This window comes from Apium graveolens, chromosome 2, assembly GCF_009905375.1.
Source record: "Apium graveolens cultivar Ventura chromosome 2, ASM990537v1, whole genome shotgun sequence".
NCBI lineage: Eukaryota > Viridiplantae > Streptophyta > Magnoliopsida > Apiales > Apiaceae > Apium > Apium graveolens.
The window spans coordinates 283,490,750-283,513,506 of record NC_133648.1 but is presented as its reverse complement, the minus strand read 5'-3'; the positions used below and the strand labels follow the sequence as shown (position 1 = coordinate 283,513,506).

The 22,757-nt window shown below is 34.5% G+C and overlaps 2 protein-coding genes across 2 annotated transcripts; both read right to left on the bottom strand.

Moving 5' to 3' along the window:
• Positions 1 to 5,754: 5,754 nt before the first annotated feature.
• Positions 5,755 to 6,513, bottom strand: LOC141701561 (uncharacterized). The gene has a single exon (XM_074505194.1). The coding sequence runs from the start codon at positions 6,511 to 6,513 to the stop codon at positions 5,755 to 5,757; it is 759 nt and encodes a 252-aa protein (XP_074361295.1).
• A 900-nt stretch (positions 6,514 to 7,413) lies between these two features.
• LOC141701557 (uncharacterized) lies at positions 7,414 to 22,730 on the bottom strand. The gene is made up of 8 exons (XM_074505188.1): positions 22,726 to 22,730; positions 22,387 to 22,466; positions 9,827 to 10,250; positions 9,563 to 9,695; positions 8,950 to 9,121; positions 8,367 to 8,604; positions 8,112 to 8,210; positions 7,414 to 7,816 (listed from the first exon to the last, which is right to left on the bottom strand). Exons 1-8 carry the CDS (start codon positions 22,728 to 22,730, stop codon positions 7,414 to 7,416), a joined length of 1,554 nt encoding a protein of 517 aa, XP_074361289.1.
• Positions 22,731 to 22,757: the final 27 nt, after the last annotated feature.

The following is a 22,757-nucleotide window of genomic DNA, read 5'->3' as shown; positions in this document are numbered from 1 at the left end:
TATTTTTTTTTAAATTTAGTATTTTTAATATAATTTAATGTACTTTTACAAAAAAAAATATGATTAAATAAGTATGTTATCATACACATAAAATTGTTTAAAGTATAAATTTTGCTTATTTCAGGTCATATTCAGTTCGGGTATTTTTCGGATCAGTTTAAATTGGTTCTTGGATAATTATCGGATTATATGATTCAAATCTCGGATTGGATTTCGCTTTCATGAATTTCGGCTTGGTTGTTCAGATCTAGAACAATTTTGCCAGGTCTATTTACATATAGTAATACAATTCGGTCCTTCTCAAAATAACCATAACATGGGTTCTAATGTATATTTTCAATACAATTATATCAAGCTAGTAAAACTATAGTATGCTAGATGGTGTCATATTTAAGCTCCATAACAGATAATCGCTCTGTCCTTTGTGATTGCTTATATTTTTTAGAGCTCGTCCGACACGCTTTTTAAGGTGTATATAAATTAGAGTTCTTTTTTTTATAATTTTGATTTTTTAAATAAAAATTGAAACGTTCAACTTTTTTTCGAAAAAAGGAAAATTGTAAAAAGTATAATTTTAATATAAGTTAATTTTTATGTATATTAAAATACGTGTTGGACAGTTAATCGGAACCGTAACAAACTGGAATAGACCGAGGGAGTAGAAAAATCTCATGTATAACCATATGTTTCTCCTTTTTATGTAAATATCAAAATATTTAAGTAAACAATTTTAAAAAAAATTATCGTTGAAAAAAAGCAGATCCTTGCGAAGTTAATTCTTGAATTGCATATATTAAATAGTTAAATAGTTATATTTTAAATATATTTTTAAATTAATATTTGTTATCAATTATCATACAAAACTAATTTGTGACTTGAATATAAAATAATTTTATTATTTAATAACGAATCATGAATAATATAATCACCTAAAACCAAAATAAGTAAAACCCAATTATTAATTACAAAAAAATATATATTGGAAACTTGGCTAAAAAGGGGGAAAATACAAATTGTTAGAGAGCAGAAATAATAGAATGAATTGCTGAGGAGAAGTGAGATTCTAAATCAAGAAGAATAATCAAAAACCAATATCAGACATAAACAGGTATGCAATTTCGTTTCTTCTGATCTATATACATTAATTTACAGACTATATTAAATGAACCATGTAGTAGAAGTTGTATTTTGACTAACATGAACTCTTCATCGTATTATTCTTCATTGAAGTATTAGATCCAATATGAACTTGCAATTAGTAGCCTAATCGATTATTCACTATCATAAACTACAGATAACAGACAATGTCGAGTTCAATTCCAATGTACTCAAATACAGGTGCACGGATCTCCATAAATTAGCATGATATTCTATTTACATGTAATGTTTTTCATTACATATGTCATATATCTATTTCAGTACTTCAATTAAACGATTATCATTGATAGGTGAACAATCAGACAGCAGATTTTAGTTTATTTATCAATGTAAAAGAGGTATCTTGATAACTGGTGCTCTTGTAAGTAAATCACAATGAGTGAATTATAAATTGATATAGACAGCTTCTTTATTTTATAGGCAATACCTTCTTCACTTGCACAACGGTTTGACACTAATATCCCAATAACAGTAACCTTTGGTTTGAAAAATGGCGAGATTTACACAGGAACTTACACCAGAAGTGATGAGAGACTTTGTGGACTAATGCCTTTAATAAGGAAAAACTATATACAACCTTATGATAAGGTCACTTTCTATCATACATGAGCCGGACATTTTACACTCTAAATTGTTGATAGCGACGACATTGAGAGATTTATCACTAATGGAAAGAACCGCCTAAAAGCATGTCTTATTTGTTATATTTTTTATAAACATGTTTATAATATGTTTTGATGGTTATATGATGAAATTATAAATTCCATGATCAAATAGGAAATCGATTGGTGGATATGGAAGCTGAAATTGAAGAAGGTGCTCTTGTTCACTTCATATCAATTATGAAGCCATCAAATGTGGATAATAGCTCACACGGAGTTGTACAATCTCAAATTACTTACAAAACTAATAATTTGTGAAATGCTAATAAACACTCTTTCCGCATTAATTTGGAAACTTCTCATAAGTTTAATCCAATGTTACATTTGTTTCATCTGTAGCACATTCCTAAAGAAATCCATACATTCCATCATGCGTTCAAAGTTGGTGATGAGGTAACATTTATCATAAATACAAAAAAGTTGGAAAGCTGGCATTGTCCATTCTAATGGGGTGCCGAGATTTTCAGCAGGATGGAACAAATTCAGCAGCGATAACAAACTAAAGGTTGCGGACAAATTGATTTTTAATTTCTCAGACAATATTGATGGTGTTGTATTCAATGTTGAAGTTTAGAACTACAGACATTACAATCATGTCATTAAACCACCTGGAATTTTTGTTTGAAGGAATATTCATGGCTTGATGCCTTAAACTTTGATGTTGTTTTGTGAATTAATATGCTATATTTGATTTAATGCTAATGATTTGTAGACTCAAAGGTATTGATCAACATGAACCTAATGACTGGTTGGGTTTAAGTGCGACGATAAGGCCTGAATATGCAGACTACATGTATCATGAGGCTACCGTCACATTTAAATAGTTCTTTTATTAGTCTTCTTAAACTGTTCTATATCTGTGAAACTGTAAGCATGTTGCTTGTTTACGATAATAATAATTACATTAAAATTCGACATAATAAACTTAGAATAACAAATACAATTTCAATAGATTCCATGATTACAATAATAAATTATTTATTATTATAAATAAATACCTACATATATTATAGTCACTCATCCTTCTACTGATCTTTAACAAAAGGTTGAAATCATTTATTCAACATTGGAAATACCTACATATAACACAATACAATAATAGGGAAAATTAAATAATTAAGTTGTTAGGTCACACACACTGTAGAGGGGGGTGAATACAGTGTATAGCACAATCAAATCGGACTTTAATAACTCAAGTAACAGAAAACAAACTTTGTTCAAAACAATAAACTCTGTTACAGTATGGAACTGTCCTCTCTCAGTGATGAACAAAATATCACGAGAGCTGCTAGGGTTTCAATGAATAATCTTCTCGATATTGATAATACTTATAGTGTAAACCCTATGTCTGTGTTTATATACTACACAGTTATAAGATAATCGCTAATTGATATGGAATATAATTCTGCTTCCTAAAATATATCAATCAGATATCTTTTCTTCCAAGTATTCTATTCTTCATAGAATTCCATCTTCATGCATATCTCTTCTTATGTTTGTCTCGATCTTCACTTCCTGTGAATCAGCTGTTTTCCTTCTCTGAACGTTTCCTTTAAGTCCTGATATTATCTTCTGATAAATATCTTCTGAACCTTAAGTACTGATGACTTAAGTTCTGACTTCAGTATAAGTGTTGATTTCAGTTAAGTACTAATTTGTCCTGTTTAAGTAAGATCTGTAAACTAAACATAAATCACATTAGTCATGACATTATCAAATATATCTAACATAAGTAAACAAAAGAGAAATTAACATAAATAAATATAGTAGTATGTATACTGATTCCTCACTATTTCTACCTCTGGAATGTAAGGATTTACATAAATTACAGAAAAGGGCAGGTTTGTGATGAAAGCACGTCCTGTATAAATAAAGTATGTATTAATTATAATCATTTTCTTATAACCTGAATGACAACAAATAAGTGTATATACCAATAGAAGCATCAAAATAAATACCAGAAATTATTTCTTGTCTAAAGAGTGATAGTATAACAACTATCGGTTGTTGAATATCATGGTAAAACAATTCATTCGCCTCTTTGGCTAAATCTCCCAAAATTTTAACTTCAACTTTGGAGATGACATCACTAACATAGAAATTCAGGCATTTATATTCGACATAAACCGTCTATACAGTCGTACAGTGGATCTCTTAGTACACAACTCCGATTATATCTAAAATACAAAAAAGTATACCAAGTTATTTACTAATAACAAATGTATTTCGTTGTCCGTAAAAAATATGTGTAAGAAAATATCAATTTACTTTAATCAAATGATATTTTGAAAATAACATTGGTGACATACCTGATGCGGCAAGAGGAGAGTCATCAAGACCATCATGAGAATAATTATTTCCAACATTATTAGTAAAGTTTTGCAAGCTCACAAAATGATACTTCTGTAATGGAACACTCCAATCATCACTGATGACATGTTTTACTATAGTTGACTGTGAAAAGTATATTTTAGTCGGTGAGGAATTTTCACTTGTTGTTTTCAGACCTCATACGCATCGAAAGTGTACTATTTCATATATATTCCCTTCGACAAAGGTTTGTGAAAATACACTTAGTAACTCCAAAGGGATAAAAGCATGCAATCGTACATTCTGAAATAGTAAGATTGTCACAAATAAGACTAAAATATGTAAATAATCGGCTTTTCAATAAATATATTTTCATAAATTTAGATCTTACATTTCTGTCAAGAAGAATCAAATTTAATCGTTCTATACTATATTCCATGTTGCCAAAGGTACGCCAAACTCTAATCACACATACTTTAACCTGCCAGTCACTTGTTGTATGATCAAGAGATGATAGACAACTCAAAGTAACTCTAATAAAACAAACACATCAGAGATGATATGTTAGTCATCTTTGTATGTCTTATCAATTGTGACATGTAATTGGTACTACTCAAACACATAGCATTAACATTGATGTAATAAATTCAAACATGGTTGTCATACTCACCCTCAGACATGGTTTGTGATAGTGGGATATCGAAGGATTAAGTGTTCAATACATTATGGTTTTATATATGTTGATTGTGAGTAATGGAGGTAATATAAACATGTATCAACACAAAAAAATTAAGTGTAATAAGAGAAATGATTGATTTTTGTTACAATTATAATGATTGCCAACTACTATAAATTACATAGGTATTATATCTCTTAAAATTTACAAAAAAAAATTGAATAATTATGTTAATTGAATACACAAATGATACTGTTGATCACGATGAACAATGAAATTTCGTTAAAAATGGAAAAACGGATATATACAAATCTTCTTGATGAAACAGGAGACAACTGTATAATACATATCTGATTAACATTATTCCATATATGGATAAGTTCAAAATGGCAACATCAAGATGTAAGTAATTACATCTGCTTAGGTAACTTCATACAAATAAAAGTTGTTATTAGTAACATATATGGACATGGATTATATCAGGTAAAATCAAACTTTAAATTTGTGTACAAATAATCTGTATAGAGGAGGAAAAGCCAAAGTTGAATTTAAATAAGATCAAATATCATCAAGCTTTGGTAAATTATAGAATACTTCCTCAGATACAACATTAGACGTAATGTTCGAATAACATCCAGTATCATCTAATATCATAATATGAAGTCCTTCTGGAGAAGTTACTCTTGAAACAGCTACATATAGTTGACCATGAGAGAACACTGATCTCGGTAAATACCATCTAACAGTATCGAGGGACTGTCCTTGGCTTTTGTTAATGGTCATGGAAAAACAGAGTTGCAAGGGAAATTAAGTTCTTTTGAATTCAAATGGCCATTTGGTGTCGGTTGGAACCATGTCAATTCTTGGTATAAGGTGTTTTGATCCAACATTGGAATCGCAAAGAATCTCACATTCTACAGAATTTTTTTTGCATGCAGTGACTATCATTCATGTACCATTACATAAACCAGGAATCTGATTTAAATTCCACATTAACATCACGGTACAACCAACCTTGATCAGTAACTCATGCTTTGGCAAGCACGGTATGTTAATTGAATTCAGGTATTCTACTAGAAAGGCAGTATCAAAATCATTATCCTCCCCTCCATTGTCATCTATGGAATCCTGACTGAAATAGGTATGAGTTTTACCTGAGATTTTCTTAATCACAAAATCATTTATATCATCCACCAGGCTGTTTGTAGGAGTAAGGATTGCTCTGGATCTAAGATAATCGTAAGAAGACATGTTCGACAGAAAATCTGGATAGGTTATGTCAAATAAAGACTGAATTGGATTATTTGTTCTGTGAACAATAAACTGTTCTGGAATTTCAAAATCTACCAAACCATCATCTCCAGGATTCTCAGTAATGCTATGGACCTTGCCATCTCCAATGGCAAGCTGCCATTTAGCAAATTCAGCAATTATCTTGTTGCGCTCATCTGAAAGTCCCGAATGAAGTCTCATGTTCTGACGTAAGGTGAAGACTTTACAGAAATCCCACAGCTTTGATCGATTCAGTGTTGATCTAACTGTCTCTCCTCGGGAAGCTTTTGGGATAACCGATAGTGTTTGGCGATAATCTCCACCAAATACAACAGTTATTCCACCAAATGGCCTTGATGATCTACTGGGATCAATAGGAGCCATAATATCTCTTAAACATTTATCAACACTCTCAATACCATGCCGATGCTGCATGGGTGCTTCATCCCAAATGATTAAACTTGTGTTCTATAATAATTCAGCAAGATCTGTACCGTGCTTTATTCCAGCTACAGAGCATTGATCTACAATGATAGGTATATGAAAACGTGAGTGAGTCGTCCCACCACCATCTAGCAAAACAGCTGCAATTCCTGATGAGGCTACTGGAAAAACAATTTTACGCTCAAGAACGAAGGCGACATAGAAGTGTCTGCCAAACAAATGTTTTCCCACATCCGCCACTTCCATAGACAAAGAACTGTTCGCCTTTGTTAGAATTTACACTTTCGACAATAGCCTCATACACTTCTTGTTGCTCTCTATTCAACTTTATATAATTCTCATCATGTTGCCTATTTATTTGCTATATATCGTAACATGTTTCTTCAGCAATTAAACCATTGCCACTGTTGTAAAGAAAGACTTCTCGAGGATAGGGCATTGTCGGGAAATCTTTTAAGCTCTTTCCAATATCATTCAGAAGTTTTTCAATTTTTGCAAGAATAATTATAAAATAGTTTAACGTTTTTAGTCAAATTATGTATTCAAAATCTGTGATTATAGAAAATACAGATTGTTTTATACTCCGTTCATCGCAAACAAAAAAACCGTAAAAGAGTAGAAAAAGATATAAATATTGAGAATGAATTCCAAATTTAAAGATAGTCATACCCGCAAGAGCAAAATTTTGAATGTCACAATCTGGGAGTTGTAAATTCCCATTACAACATTCTTTATGTTTTAGGAGGATGATATCGTCAGAAAACATTTCCATTGAGCATTCCATAAAAATAGTGGATCAGAGATTGAGCAGTATGCCCAAATGTTAACAAACATTTCACGGAGCTGTTTCGCAAGAGCTGAGTGCGAATTCTCAACCATTGCTTCATGCCATTAACTGTCATTCTGAAGAAGCCCCATAACAGCACATGTTTCCTTGAAACTTTCAAAAACATGACCTTCAACCGTCCTTAGCTCGTCAAATGAAGTACAACCTTTTTTCCGCATAAGTAACATGCGGAGATACAAAAAATCACCGCCAGTAGCATGTACTTTTGTTAATCTGACAACTACATCACCTCTTTGGTGAGGTCTCCATTTACAATCTCGGGGTAGCCACGTAAAATGCGTAGGAAATTCAGCATAGGTAAAATCTTGAGCGGCTGGAAATTCTTTATTAGCTTTAAACCAAGCCTCAAATTTTGTCCTTTTACTATCAGCTTGCTGAACAACTTCGGATAGTCTTGTACCTGTTCTAAAACTGACGTACTTGTTTCCAGGTAAATGAATAGGTAATCTATCAACAGATGGTCACCGAGAATGTACATCAAAACCAAATATTCTCCATGCTGCTTCAGAGGCACAAATATAATGACCATCAAGATATTGCTTTACTTCATTTAAACAGGATTGCTTCTTCAATACACTACTATCAGGCGTTGATTTGTTTTTTTAGGACCATAGTAGCAGTATCGTGACCTTTAAGACAATACTTGAATAGATACTTAAGGGACCGAGCACTATTACATACCTCGAGATTTATATGGCATTAAAAAAGAACCAATAAGTCTCTGTTAAATGGAATAACAAACCTATTATCCAAAAAACACCTTTTTTTTATACTTCTACCAGTGTTGCGTCTGCCATAAATGGGAAAACCACAATCATCAATATACGTGTTACCATTGAACCTGCATTAAATGTACCGATATTTCATGTTAAAAAGTTATCCAATTCTGTAGGAATTACATGGCAACGATCCTAAATATATTAATATGATGTTGGTTAAATTGATTAATTTAAACTGTGTAAATATAAAAAATCTTTGTTATAACATTGTATAATACCTTTTAGGAAAGTGTCTCGTACATCTTCCTTTAACCATGCAAGGTGAATAGGTGTTGTCAACTCCACAGGGCCCATGAATCATGTAATTGCTGACAGTGGCATAACCAACAGGATCTGTATCTTTGTCAGGTATTTCAGCACTGACCAGAGCATCTATTTGAGCAACTGTTTTGGTGGAAGAATCTGGGTGTAGCCAAATCAACATATGCATGTGTGGAAGACCCCATTTCTGAAATTCTATTACATGCATGATTGTATAATGCGTTAGAATTAAATGCTCAGAGTAAAGAGTTTCTAAACTGTAATAAGAGGAAAGGTTAATAAAAAAAATACATCCTATGCATTTTCCAAAGTAGTTTTTTTTCTTTATCAAATGCATTAACTGATCCAACTTGAGTTTAAAAACTCTGGACACTATGTCAGGTGCATCGCACACATCAACACTCGGTAAAGATTTCATCATCTCGGTTATTTCAGGCCACTTTGTATTATATGTCATTGTCAGGAAAAGAGAAGGGTGTCTAATAGCCCTACATAACGCAAGTGCATCCTTAAAATGTTGTGACATATACCTTTACAAACCTGTGAAGGATTCAGGTAATACAACAGCTTTCCAAACATAATTGGGATCGTGATTACCTTTACGCAAAGAATCTCGGATAGAAGTATACAGATCTGACCTTATAGTTGTTTGGTGAGTAGTAACCCAATCCAACCGATATTGTTCAATTGCACAAAAGGCATCAACGACATACTGTTACCGCAAACGACCTGATAAATGCAGAGTCAACCCTAACACACAAAAAAATGATTTAGGTAATGTGGTATATGACAAATTCTGATAAATTTGATGAAGCTAGTAAACATATCCTGGAAAAAACTTTTCATATGAGAGGTTACAGTATACATTCAGAAAGGCGAATCATCAACTTATAGCAATAATATTCTTTCATGGAAACATATTCTCGATGTTTCTTTTCAAAATCATTATCATCGGGATTTATATCGGCTGATTTTGACATTGTTGTTTTATTCAATGGAATTTTTGTGTGAAAATCTTCATTTGCTTGGGGGAACAAAAGTGGATACTGGAGCTGCATAAAAAAATGTTAGTTTCCCAAACCCTCTGAAGCGATTTTGTACGCGTCTCCACAATTGTATCCCGAAAACCTAATGAATCTCCATTAGTACTTACTATCAGACCTCCAACCTCATCTGTTGGTCCAATTATATTAGGACGACCACTCTCTGATTGAGAAGATAAGAGAACCAATCTAAACTCATCATGGTCATTGTCTTTGAAGCGCCCACGTGCAGTATGAAATTGGCTAACCAATTCATTATGCTAATTTAACATGTCCATCAAAGATTCAACAATGCTCTCATCAATTTCATCTCTGCATACACCAATTAGATTCATTATATTCTCCTGTTCATTTTCAGTATCATAGATGTATACTTGCAATATTTGGGAGATTCACCATCTGCCGGAAGCATACTACCAAGAAGGTGAAGATTTTGACCTTTGACCGTAAAGCAATAAGGTGCTCCTCCATTGTTAATTTTGTGATCTATTTTACCACCACTGTAATACATCGCAAATAATGAATTGTAAGGACGATGGTTTAACTTGAAGTGGATTGTCCTGTCGCTTCCATATATTAATGATCTTAGTGGCTCAGGAGGTTGTTTCTCAGGTGGGAGCTGAACCTGTCCATTCTTGCAGCATAGAGAAAAGGTAGGAGAACTATTTTTGTTGGATTTGTTGTTCCATTCCATGTTCCACATACGGGCACCACACTTAACACATGTTGAGGTTGGTGGACCAATATCAACATAACCATCCCAAAGATCAATCTCAGGCAAATCCACGGGTTCAGCTTCTGCAGTAATACCAAAATAAAAAAGCGCATTAATTAAATACCATTTAATTACATGCGACAGACCTACCTAGTTCTGAACAAAGTAAGCTCAAAAAATACCTTCGTCAAAAAGTTGTTCTTCCACATGTGTTCCATCATATGCGTCGTCAAAATTATTAATCAGGTTGGCAGCTAGGGCTGCTCATGGGTTACGTAACCCGTATAACCCGACCCAACCCAACCCTAAAATGAGCCGTTCAAACCGAGCCGTTTAAACCCATGGGTTAGTCGGGTTACTTTATACTTGGGCCGTTTACAATGGGCTGGGTCACATTTACCTACGTAAAACCCTAAACCAACCCAACCCGGTTTTATTATTAAGTTCAACACATTTTAGTCATTCTTAGGTGAGTTCTGAGCAAATAATTTTAGAAGGAATAACAAATTGGCAGCTACTAACTAAATTTTCATGATCATATTTTTTTCTAATCTTTTCTGACCTAAATACCCTTAATTAAATTGTGACGGCCTCAACCCCGAGGTCAGGAGTTGACGTCACCAACAACAATACTAACAATCATAATTCAGTCCAACTCATTAATAATACATAACTACGACCCCTTTACCAAGACCTTTTCCAGGTTTAAGTATGACTTAGGTTACTCAACTAACACAACCCAAATTACCTTACACAATCCTGACCACTAATTTAATGCCGCAACTCAACAGACCTCATCTGGTCTGAACACAACTATCCCAGAGGAGCCTGACACGAAAGGAGCTGGAACTCTGCCCTGACTACCGCCCAAGAATCTCCTAGGCATCTGTAATATATAAAAAATATTCTACAAGGGTGAGCAATTGCTTGCTCAGCAGCACCACAATATGAATAACGAGTAAAATAATTTAAAGTAAAGCTGTTATAGGAACAAAATTCATAACTTTCCAGAAACATGTAAAACAGGTATAAACTCGATCAAAACTAACATGCTTTGTAAAATAAAATCATTAGTCGTGTGCTGTGCATAAATACCAGAGTTCAATTTTAGCATGCTATTTTCATTTTCAAACCTTCTGTTCCATTACAAGAACCATAAAACCATTTGTCCCGTTACGGGGACCCAAAACCATTTGTTCCATTACGGGGACCCAAAATAATTTGTTTTGTTACGGGAACCATAAAACTTGTCCCATCACAGGACCTATAAAATTTGTTCCTCTCCGGGAACCTCAAAATCACTTGTTCCATTACTGGAATCACAAAATCATCTGTCTCGTTACGGGGACCACAAAATCACAATCAAATATGTATTGGATGTTATCTAGGGACGGCTGATCAGGCCTCCACACAAATTATCTAGGATAGTTGGCCGGGCTATCACATAAAATATCTAGGAAAGCTGATCGGGCTTTCACACAAAATCACCGGATCCGCAGAGACTAGCTAGGTCTCTGATTAACTATGCTGGACTAATCGGTTATGTAATGCGTGCAACCGAATTAGCCACTTACGCAACATTATCCAATATCTGATTTGTTTTATCCAGTTTCAAAACCACTTTTACCTATCTCTTGTTAAAATCAATTCTGTCACAGCACACTACTCAAAACCTCTTTTCTATTTTTAATCACACTTTAGAGATAGGTATTTTCAGAAGTTACTTTTCCCCAAAAACACATATTTAACAACATTTTCAAAAACAGGGGATACGTAACTTAAAACATTTATGTTCCTATTCAAAAATAAAATAATATTTCATTCATATATATTGAACCATAAAAGAATGGTCAGGGGTACTTGCCTTACAGAGCTTTACGACTATTACTAATCAATTCTGATCTGATTCAGACGATCAGGCTTTATCGTCTAACCACTAGATCACCTTGGATTCGACTCCGATACTCAGGTTCTTCAATTGGAACCCTACTGAGCTCATTGACTGTCCAATAGGTTATCTTTAGTTCGATATCACTTCTGGAGTCCTTCAACTAGAACCTACAGAGTCGAAATACCCTACGTTAGACGACCAGGTATGCTTGACATATCCTCACTAACACTTCTACCTAAATGTTAACAATCCCTACTCGTAATTATACATATTATAATAACACACGTAACAATTTGGGTTCACGTTCTCAAAGATCGGTTCGGTGTTCGTTTCCAGAAAATACGTATACTCGTCATTTTACGAAATTAGGGTTATTACTTTTGGCAAAACAGTTCACCACAACATACAATCAGGTTTCGCACAAATTATATGTATATACATGTTTATACTTGCTCGACGTCCCGATAATTACCGGATACGCTCCCGTATTCTGTAGTTCGATTTCCAGGAAATCGGGCAGCGTCCCCTTTATTTATCGGACTACCCGTCGATACAATTCGACGTCTCAATCAACAATCTCGAACCAACAAAATAATCACAAGTCACAAATTCCCAAACGTCAATCCAAATCAATTAATTATTATTATCCGATTATTTACATCTCGAAAATAATTTATGAACTACATTAATATTTTAAAATTTTTGGGACTCAGATATCGATCATCACGGTCCACCGTCGGCTCGCTAAGGCTCATTGCCGACGGCGGTAAGATTTTTTTGCGGGTACCCGTTTCCTTCGGGTTTCCAACGCAATTCCTACCGATTAACTTTGTTGAAATAATCCAAAGTTTAAGAATTAAAATTCGAGAAAATTGTAAGGGTAATCATCGAATTAAGTAAATAATAAAAATAAGAAAAACCACCACATCAGTCTTCGAATTTCTGGAAACTAGCAGAACCAACCCACACACGCGCGCGTGTGGGCCGGAAGAGAAGCTAACATCGTCAGAAACGTAGACAACAGGCGGAAAATAGAGACAAGAATGGCCGGAAATTACCGAGACAGGCGCCATACGCGGGTGGGGAAAAAAATAAGGAAACAACTAGAAAGGGGAGTGGAGAGATTAAGAACAGGGAGGAGAGATGAAATCAAGAGTGAGAGAGATTTGAGGGAACCGAAAAAAAAAGAAAACAGAGAATGAGAGATGAGTTACAAGGAATAGATAAACATATTTGTATAAATATGTTATGCTTTTATTTATTTTTATTTCTTTCTTCTGTTCAGCAAAAGACTTGCCACGTATCTCTAAATTAACGCGAACTCTACACGTGCACTGCACCTTTCTCAAGGCCCGGTTCCAACCCGCGCTTCGCGTTTTAACGAACAATTTGCGGGTAAAATTTACCTTAAAAATTTACCAAATAAAATTTAAAATTCTCGAATTAAATAAAAACTAATAAAGTAAAATTTTCATAATTTTTAAACCATTTTTGAAACGCAACTCGTACCCGCAATTCACAATTAACGAACCGAGTTGCCCTTAAAACAGATTTAGAAAATCATGAAAATAGTCTTAAAATTTTAGAAATATCTCGAAGTAAATAAAAACGTAACTTTTGAAATTTTAAAACAATTTCTAAAACACACTATATACCCGTTTTTAACAAATATTGAAACGACGGAATATTCCAAACCTAAATAAATATGATTTTCGTAATTTTTGAAGAATTCTAGAATTAAGTACGGATTTTACAAATAAATGCACTCAGAAAATCATACAGGGCTAAATAATTAATGAAATATTAATTTCTAAATTTTATAAAATCCCAAAAATAATTATTGTAATTATGAAACCATAAAAATAATTTTAGAGACAATCCAAGTATTTATATAGATAAATTTGCAATAAATCCACCTTTAAAAGTAAAAACAATTCGGTACTACTCAATAATTAATTACACGAACGACCCTATGCATCATAAATCACACATAAACATTACAATAACTTAGTTCAATCAGATATATATTGCCTTAACATTGATACGTGGAACACATTATATATATACATTACAACTGCGGTGACAACATCAACTCATAGACAACTTTGCCTATATTTATTTATACCTCTAACGGTTCAATTCCTTTAGGACTCTATTTGTCCCTTCTATTCAAACTTAACCAATCTCTTTCAAGATGAAACATTTACCCGCATCAACGATCCTAATTCTATATCCATATTCTTTCGACGCAATTCCGTTTTCTTTCTTTGCCCATCCCGAGTTGTTTCAACTCTTTTCTGAATCAATACCACTACACTCTTGATGTACTGAATTAATTCAGGACTTAACAATATCTCTACTCTCACTTTTTCTCAATAGAGTGAGGACTTACGCTTATGTCCACACAACACTTCGCAAAGTAGTATTCTCTTACTAACAGGGTAACTATTATAATAGAAAACTCAATCCATGGTAGGTGATTACCGCAGTTTCCTCTTTAAACCCATCATATATACTCTCCACATATCTTATATTGTCTGAATCACCTTCTCACTTTGACCCTTTATCTAAGGATGATAGGTAATACTGATTTTCAATTTAATTTCCAATATCTGATCGCTTCTTACTCATTTCCATCAGTTAAGGCTGGGAAATAATCTTATATACTAACTTCTCATCACCTTCAGATACTCAACTTCAATTCCCACAGTTTCCAATTCCTTTACTGATTCCTTAGCAATCTTAATCACATTTAATCATTTTTCTCTGCACGAGGCATAAACTATTACACTGGCTTTGCTTAGATGGTTGTTAGTGAAATACTCAAAATCTCTTGTTATTTCCCACCCAAATTCATACTTTAAAACTTAGTGTATAATTGCTTCCCTTCTAATTTCCGTAGGGAAATCCTGGGGCGTTCTATACAAACTTTCTTAATCCTTAAACAGCTGAGGATGTTATCAATAAATACAATTTGCTTTTCCAAGTACTCCTTATACACCATGTTTCTTGATTCCTTATAGACAACTGACGCACTTATTACTCCACATGATATCACAAGAGCTTACAATGCTCATAATTTATCTTAATGGTAATCTTTGACATGTCCTCAGGCTATATCTTAAGTCAATCCGGTAGAAATCACACACTCCTTGAATTAGATCACATAAGTAACCAATTCTTTATAGAGGTTACCTATTCTTATTTATCATTTTGTTAAACTCCCGATAATTAGTACACAATCTCATAAATTCATTCCTCTTTCCAGCAACATCACTGGTGCATTTCAGAGGTCTCTATCTATTACACTCACTTCCCTTTCAATCACTTTCACAATTATCACACTAATTATTTCGTTCCACTGACTTCTAGAGATTCCAGGGCATTTATTTATTACTCAAAATTCCTCCAACTTAAGTATTCTCTTCTTCGTATCTTTACAGATGGTGGATCTACCTTATGTCCTTAGCTTATCACTTCTTTTCTCGCATGATTGGAAGAATTCTTTATATTGCTTCTGCATCCAGAAACTTACCTTACTATTGGCTTCTGTACACTTAATACTTCACTTCTTCTAAAAAATGCTCCTTACCTTACTACAGGACAACCAACCCGATGCTAAAATCACATCGAACTCTTCTAGCTCGAAGGGTGGTAAATCAGGTGCAACTACATCCAAGTTCTAAATGCTCGATCTCTTGGTCCTTTTAGAAGTTCTGCCTCTAGCTGTGCTGGATGTTGGCCCTTGGGATATAGTATCTTGAGTAACTGTTCTACAACTCCTTGCAATATGCCCAACTTTTCCACAATTATAACACATAACTCCTGGATTTTCTGGATTACATTCCGAGGCATAATGACCCTTATGTCCACACTTAAAACATTGCATATTCTTTTTGCACGAACCACTGTGTCTCCTGTCACAGGATTTACAATCCACTGCTAACTTGACTGGCTGAGCTGGAGTGGAAGCAATTGAAATAACACTAGTCCTAGCCTAAAATAAACTCTGTCTCCGGAATCCTTTACTCCTGTTTTGGCCAAACCGATTCTCAAATTCCTGACTAGATTCTCCTTGGTCTACCTTGTCCTTAACACCTTCCAACTTCCTTTTCTTATCACTTTCTTCCTTAATAGCCAACTTCTAGTCACTTTCCATTACCAGGGCGGCCTGAACCATAGAGGAGTATGTCTTGAGTTGCAATGCCACAACTCCTCTACGAATCTCAGGCTTCAACCCTTGCTGAAACCTCCTTGCTTTCTGAATCTCCATACTTACATACTCAGGAACTAATCGGGCCAATTCTGTAAACTTGGCCTCATACTCCAACACACTTCTCTCACCTTGTTTCAACTCTAGAAACTCGACTTCCAACTGATTCCTTAAACCATCGGGAAAATACTTTTCCAAGAATAATTCTGTAAATCTTACCCAAGAAACAGGGCCTTCTCCTTCCAATACTCGAGTGGATTCCCACCAATAATTTGCTTCATTCTTGAGAAAGTAACTCGCATAATCGGTCTTAAGATCATCACTTACTTGTGTGAGGATAAATGCCTTCTCCATTTCCTTCAGCCAATTTCTGGCAACAACAGGATCCACTTCGCCTTTGAAGTCTGTGGGCTTAACAGACTGAAAGGATTTAAATTTAATAGTTTGTTTTAGCTCTCCTTGTTGATGTTGTTACTGCTGAATCTGTTGGATTAACTGCAACTGTTATTGCTGTTGCTGGCGCAACAAGTCTAGAATTTCATTTATAACTGGAACCTCCGCCAAACTACTACTATTTTCTATAGACTGGATAGCTATCTTGGGTGGCATTTTCCTGAAATATAACAGGGAATTTATTCAAAACATAATGAGAATGTATAACAAAATATCACCATTCAAACGGTGCACCGGTGTCAGGAAAATGCTGCCCAATTAAAGCACCCACGTCCCTATTCTTAGGTTCCATTTATAAAAGATGTCTAGATCAGCAACACTAGCAACAATAGCAACGATAACAGTAGCAGAATCAATAACAGCGCAGAAAACTGGAATATAAAGGTACTAAATATTATGGTATGCTTTCTCAATACAACAAAAACCGAGCAACCTTTTAGCACCATTAAAATACAACATTAACAAATTCCATATACCGCAAAGCTAGACGGGCTATCCTAGGCACCACCCAAAAAGGGTAAACTGGTAAGTCAAATTAGTCTTAAGAATCATAGACTTGGCTAACGAACTAGCCTGAGGTTCAATCAACCATTCTTCCCAAGGCGACTTCTTATCTCTTACAATTGATCCATCTTCCACGGGGTTAACTTTTCCAAAACTACAACCTTCAATATTGAATCATAAATCCTCTCTACTATTATCATTTCTGGGATAGCTAACAATCCGATGTACATCTTATATTTCCTCCAGACAGTCAACTTTCAACTACTTTCGATGACCAGGACTGTCTAATCACAAAAGCTACTGACAATCCACTGCCTCGGGATTTCAAATGAAATTTCAAAGTCAAAGAATCAATGATACGGGGAGGACAAACGAAGAAAACATAAGTATGACTGAGAGCAACCATACAAGTACATAAGATGGTCAGTCTTAGTACCATACGGTCACAACACATAATTCGGTGGCGTCCCACCAGACCCTTTTATCACATAGACAAATGGTCAATTCATATGCATTGTTTGCCCCAATTACCCGAAAAAGTCACCGAGGAAAGAAACAATGTTCCGATAAGAAATTCACAAGTAGAAAATAAAGAATCTGATTTATAATGAGATCAACAGAACCCTAAGTAGCTTACTTCGTGTTCACAACTTCCTCACCGGAAAGATAAGCAACTTATGGAATAGGATACAGTTACTCTGGAAACAAAATACATTTCAAGGAAGAAATAGTAGGGCTCAAAAATACCACCTCCCATTTTGATCCACATTCACTACGAAACTTGGACGTCATAGCAGCCAATGACTATTATCATACTATCCGAACTCACCAAGGTCACACAATCGGGCCAATAACATCCCTTGACATAGAAAAGGTAATATTTAAAAATAACGTTGGCGTCTTCTCAACTGACACAACAAGGGCCCGCTTAATGCTGAATTCTCGTAATCCGACTCATTTTCTCGAGAGGAAAACTAGAAATCTCTATTGGACATTACTAATAGTACATATACGAAGGAAACGTAATCTAGGTTAGGGCAGTTCCAGTCAATCTTCAATAAACGTCAGGGTTACGCTTCTGAAACCCTTGAATAACTCATAGACTCACTCCTCTAATTGAGTTGTTGACTTACATCTATCTACAAACCTTTCTTCACTCTTTTGACTCTACCGATAGCCTAAATAAGGGACTCAAACCTGTAGCTCTGATACCAACTGTGACGGCCTCAACCCCGGGGTCAGGAGTTGACATCACCAACAACAATACTAACAATCATAATTCAATCCAACTCATTAATAATACATAACTACGACCCCTTTATCAAGACCTTTTCCAGGTTTAAGTATGGTTTAGGTTACTCAACTAACACAACCCAAATTACCTTACACAATCCTGACCACTAATTTAATGCAACAACTCAACAGACCTCATCTGGTCTGAACACAACTATCCCAGAGGAGCCTGACACGAAAGGAGCTGGAACTCTGCCCTGACTACCGCCCAAGAATCTCATAGGCATCTGTAATACATACAAAATATTCTGCAAGGGTGAGCAATTGCTTGCTCAGCAGCACCACTATACGAATAACGAGTAAAACAGTTTAAAGTAAAGCAGTTATAGGAACAGAATTCATAACTTGCCAGAAACATGTAAAACAGGTATAAACTGGATCAAAACTAGCATGCTCTGTAAAATAAAATCATTAGTCGTGTGCTGTGCATAAATACCAGAGTTCAAGTTTAGCATGTTATTTTCATTTTCAAACCTTCTGTTCCATTACAGGAACCATAAAACCATTTGTCCCGTTACGGGGACCCAAAACCATTTGTTCTGTTACGGGAACCATAAAACTTGTCCCATCACAGGACCTATAAAATTTGTTCCTCTCCGGGAACCTCAAAATCACTTGTTTCATTACTGGAATCACAAAATCATCTGTCCCGTTACGGGGACCATAAAATCACAATCAGATATGTATTGGATGTTATCTAGGGACGGCTGATCAGGCCTCCACACAAATTATCTAGGATAGTTGGTCGGGCTATCACACAAAATGTCTAGGAAAGCTGATCGGGCTTTCACACAAAATCACCGGATCCGTAAAGACTAGCTGGATCTCTGATTAACTATGCTGGACTAATCGGTTATGTAATGCGCGCAACCGAATTAGCCACTTACGCAACGTTATCCAATATCTGATTCGTTTTATCCAGTTTCAAAACCACTTTTACCTATCTCTTGTTAAAATCAATTCTGTCACAGCAAACTACTCAAAACCTCTTTTCCATTTTTAATCACACTTTAGAGATAGGTATTTTCAGAAGTTACTTTTCCCCAAAAACACATATTTAACAACATTTTCAAACACAGGGGATACGTAACTTAAAACGTTTCTGTTCCTGTTCAAAAATAAAACAATATTTCATTCATATATACTGAACCATAAAAGAATGGTCAGGGGTACTTGCCTTACAGAGCTTTATGACTATTACTTATCAATTCTGATCAGATTCGGACGCTCGGGCTTTATCGTCTAACCACTAGATCACCTTGGATTCGACTCCAATACTCAGGTTCTTCAATTGGAACCCTACTGAGATCATTGACTGTCCACTAGGTTATCTTTAGTTCGATATCACTTCTGGAGTCCTTCAACTAGAACCTACAGAGTCGAAATACCCTACGTTAGACGACCAGGTATGCTTGACATATCCTCACTAACACTTCTACCTAAATGTTAACAATCCCTACTCGTAATTATACATATTATAATAACACACGTAACAATTTGGGTTCACGTTCTCAAAGATCGGTTCGGTGTTCGTTTCCAGAAAATACGTATACTCGTCATTTTACGAAATTAGGGTTATTACTTTTGGCAAAACAGTTCACCACAACATACAATCAGGTTTCGCACAAAATATATGTATATACATGTTTATACTTGCTCGATGTCCCGATAATTACCGGATACGCTCCTGTATTCTGTAGTTCGATTTCCAGGAAATCGGGCAGCGCCTCCTTTGTTTATCGGAATACCCGTCGATACAATTCGACGTCTCAATCAACAATCTCGAACCAACAACACAATCACAAGTCACAAATTCCCAAACGTCAATCCAAATCAATTAATTATTATTATCCGATTATTTACACCTCGAAAATAATTTACGAACTACATTAATATTTTAAAATTTTTAGGACTCAGATATCGATCATCACGGTCCACCGTTGGCTCGCTAAGGCTCATCGCCGACGGCGGTAAGATTTTTTTGCGGGTACCCGTTTCCTTCGGGTTTCCAACGCAATTCCTACCGATTAACTTTGTTGAAACAATCCAAAGTTTAAGAATTAAAATTCGAGAAAATCATAAAGGTAATCATCAAATTAAGTAAATAATAAAAATAAGAAAAACCACCACATCAGTCTTCGAATTTCTGGAAACTAGCAGAACCAACCCACACATGCGCGCGTGTGGGCCGGAAGAGAAGCTAACATCGCCAGAAACGTAGACAACAGGCGGCAAATAGAGACAAGAAAGGCCGGAAATTACCGAGACTGGCGCCACACGCGGGTGAGGAAAAAACAAGGAAACAACAGGAAAGGGGAGTGGAGAGATTAAGAACAGGGAGGAGAGATGAAATCAAGAGTGAGAGAAATTTGAGGGAACCGAAAAAAAAAAGAAAACAGAGAATGAGAGATGAGTTACAGGGAATAGATAAAAATATTTGTATAAATCTGTTATGCTTTTATTTATTTTTATTTCTTTCTTCTGTTCAGCAAAAGACTTGCCACGTATCTCTAAATTAACGCGAACTCTACACGTGCACGACACCTTTCTCAAGGCCCGGTTCCAACCCGCGCTTCGCGTTTTAACGAACAATTTGCGGGTAAAATTTATCTCAAAAATTTACCAAATAAAATTTAAAATTCTTGAATTAAATAAAAACTAATAAAGTAAAATTTTCATAATTTTAAACCAATTTTGAAACGCAACTCGTACCCGCAATTCACAATTAACGAACCGAGTTGCCCTTAAAACAAATTCTGAAAAACATGAAAATAGTCTTAAAATGTTAAAAATATCCCGAAGTAAATAAAAATATAACTTTTGAAATTTTAAAACAATTTCTAAAACACACTTTATACCCGCTTTTTAACAAATAATGAAACGACGCGCGGGTGAAACAAATCCCAAAAATTTCCAAAATAATTTTAAAATTCTCGGAATATTCCAAACCTAAATAAATATGAGTTTCATAATTTTTGAAGAATTTTAGAATTAAGTACGGATTTTACAAATAAATGCACTCAGAAAATCATACAGGGCTAAATAAATAATAAAATATTAATTTCTAAATTTTATAAAATCCCAAAAATAATTATTGTAATTATGAAACCATAAAAATAATTTTAGAGCCAATCCAAGTATTTATATAGATAAATTTGTAATAAATCCACCTTTAAAAGTGAAAACAATTCAGTACTACTCAATCATTAATTACACGAACGACCCTATGCATCATAAATCACACATAAATAATAATAGAGCAACACATAGGAGTCAAAAACCAATACACATTTTTATTTAATTAAATATTTAATAATAACACCTTTAAATAATATAAAAGTATACGAGTCGTCACATAAATACATGCATTTCATATGTATTTTTTTTGATTGTTTACATTATAACAATGATAAACAAAAATGAAAAGGCATAAAAAAAATTAAATGAAGAATGCAATAACTTACAATGTTAATTATGTACTTAGTTTTACCTATATAGACTCACATACTATAAGTTTATAATTGGATTCATTAAACAATGGTATTAACGAACGTAAAGGAGCAGGTGCAACATTCAAGTTTAGAACCGCCGAACATTAGGCACTGATAATATAAATAAAATAGGCATTAAATTTTGATTACAATCAGCAGAAGATTAGGAAAAGTACCATGTTTTAATCTAATTTGGACATACCTTCTTTGTTTTAAATTTTTTTATTGAATTGTACAATCCAACCAACCCAACCCTAACCAACCCAACCCGTCACATAATTAGTAGGGTTGGGTTCTTTAATTTTTTTTGAGATTAATGTGTTGATATTTTTGCAACCCATACTAAATGGGTTGGGTCGTTAAATAGGTGAAACCGGCACAACCTAACCCATGTGCAGCCCTATTGTCAGCCACGTGAGAAGGTAATCGATTGTCGATCATATCAGAGTTCTGCCTAAGTGAAACATCTGCAATTAAATTGGAAAATCAGAATATAGATTCTTATGACCATTCCTGGAAATAAGATTAATCTGACAAAATTCAACTTCTCATACTCTGTGAAGCAGGATCAATATTCTCCTTAGTTTTTTCTTTGTTACGTAGTATTATAGATATGCTAGGGCCTCTTTAACGTCTCTTCGATTCTATTGAAAAGGCTTAAACATAATATATAAATATATTCCAAAATATATAAATTCGTCATAAATCCTTACCTCATATATCAGGTTTAAATTGGAAGAACACT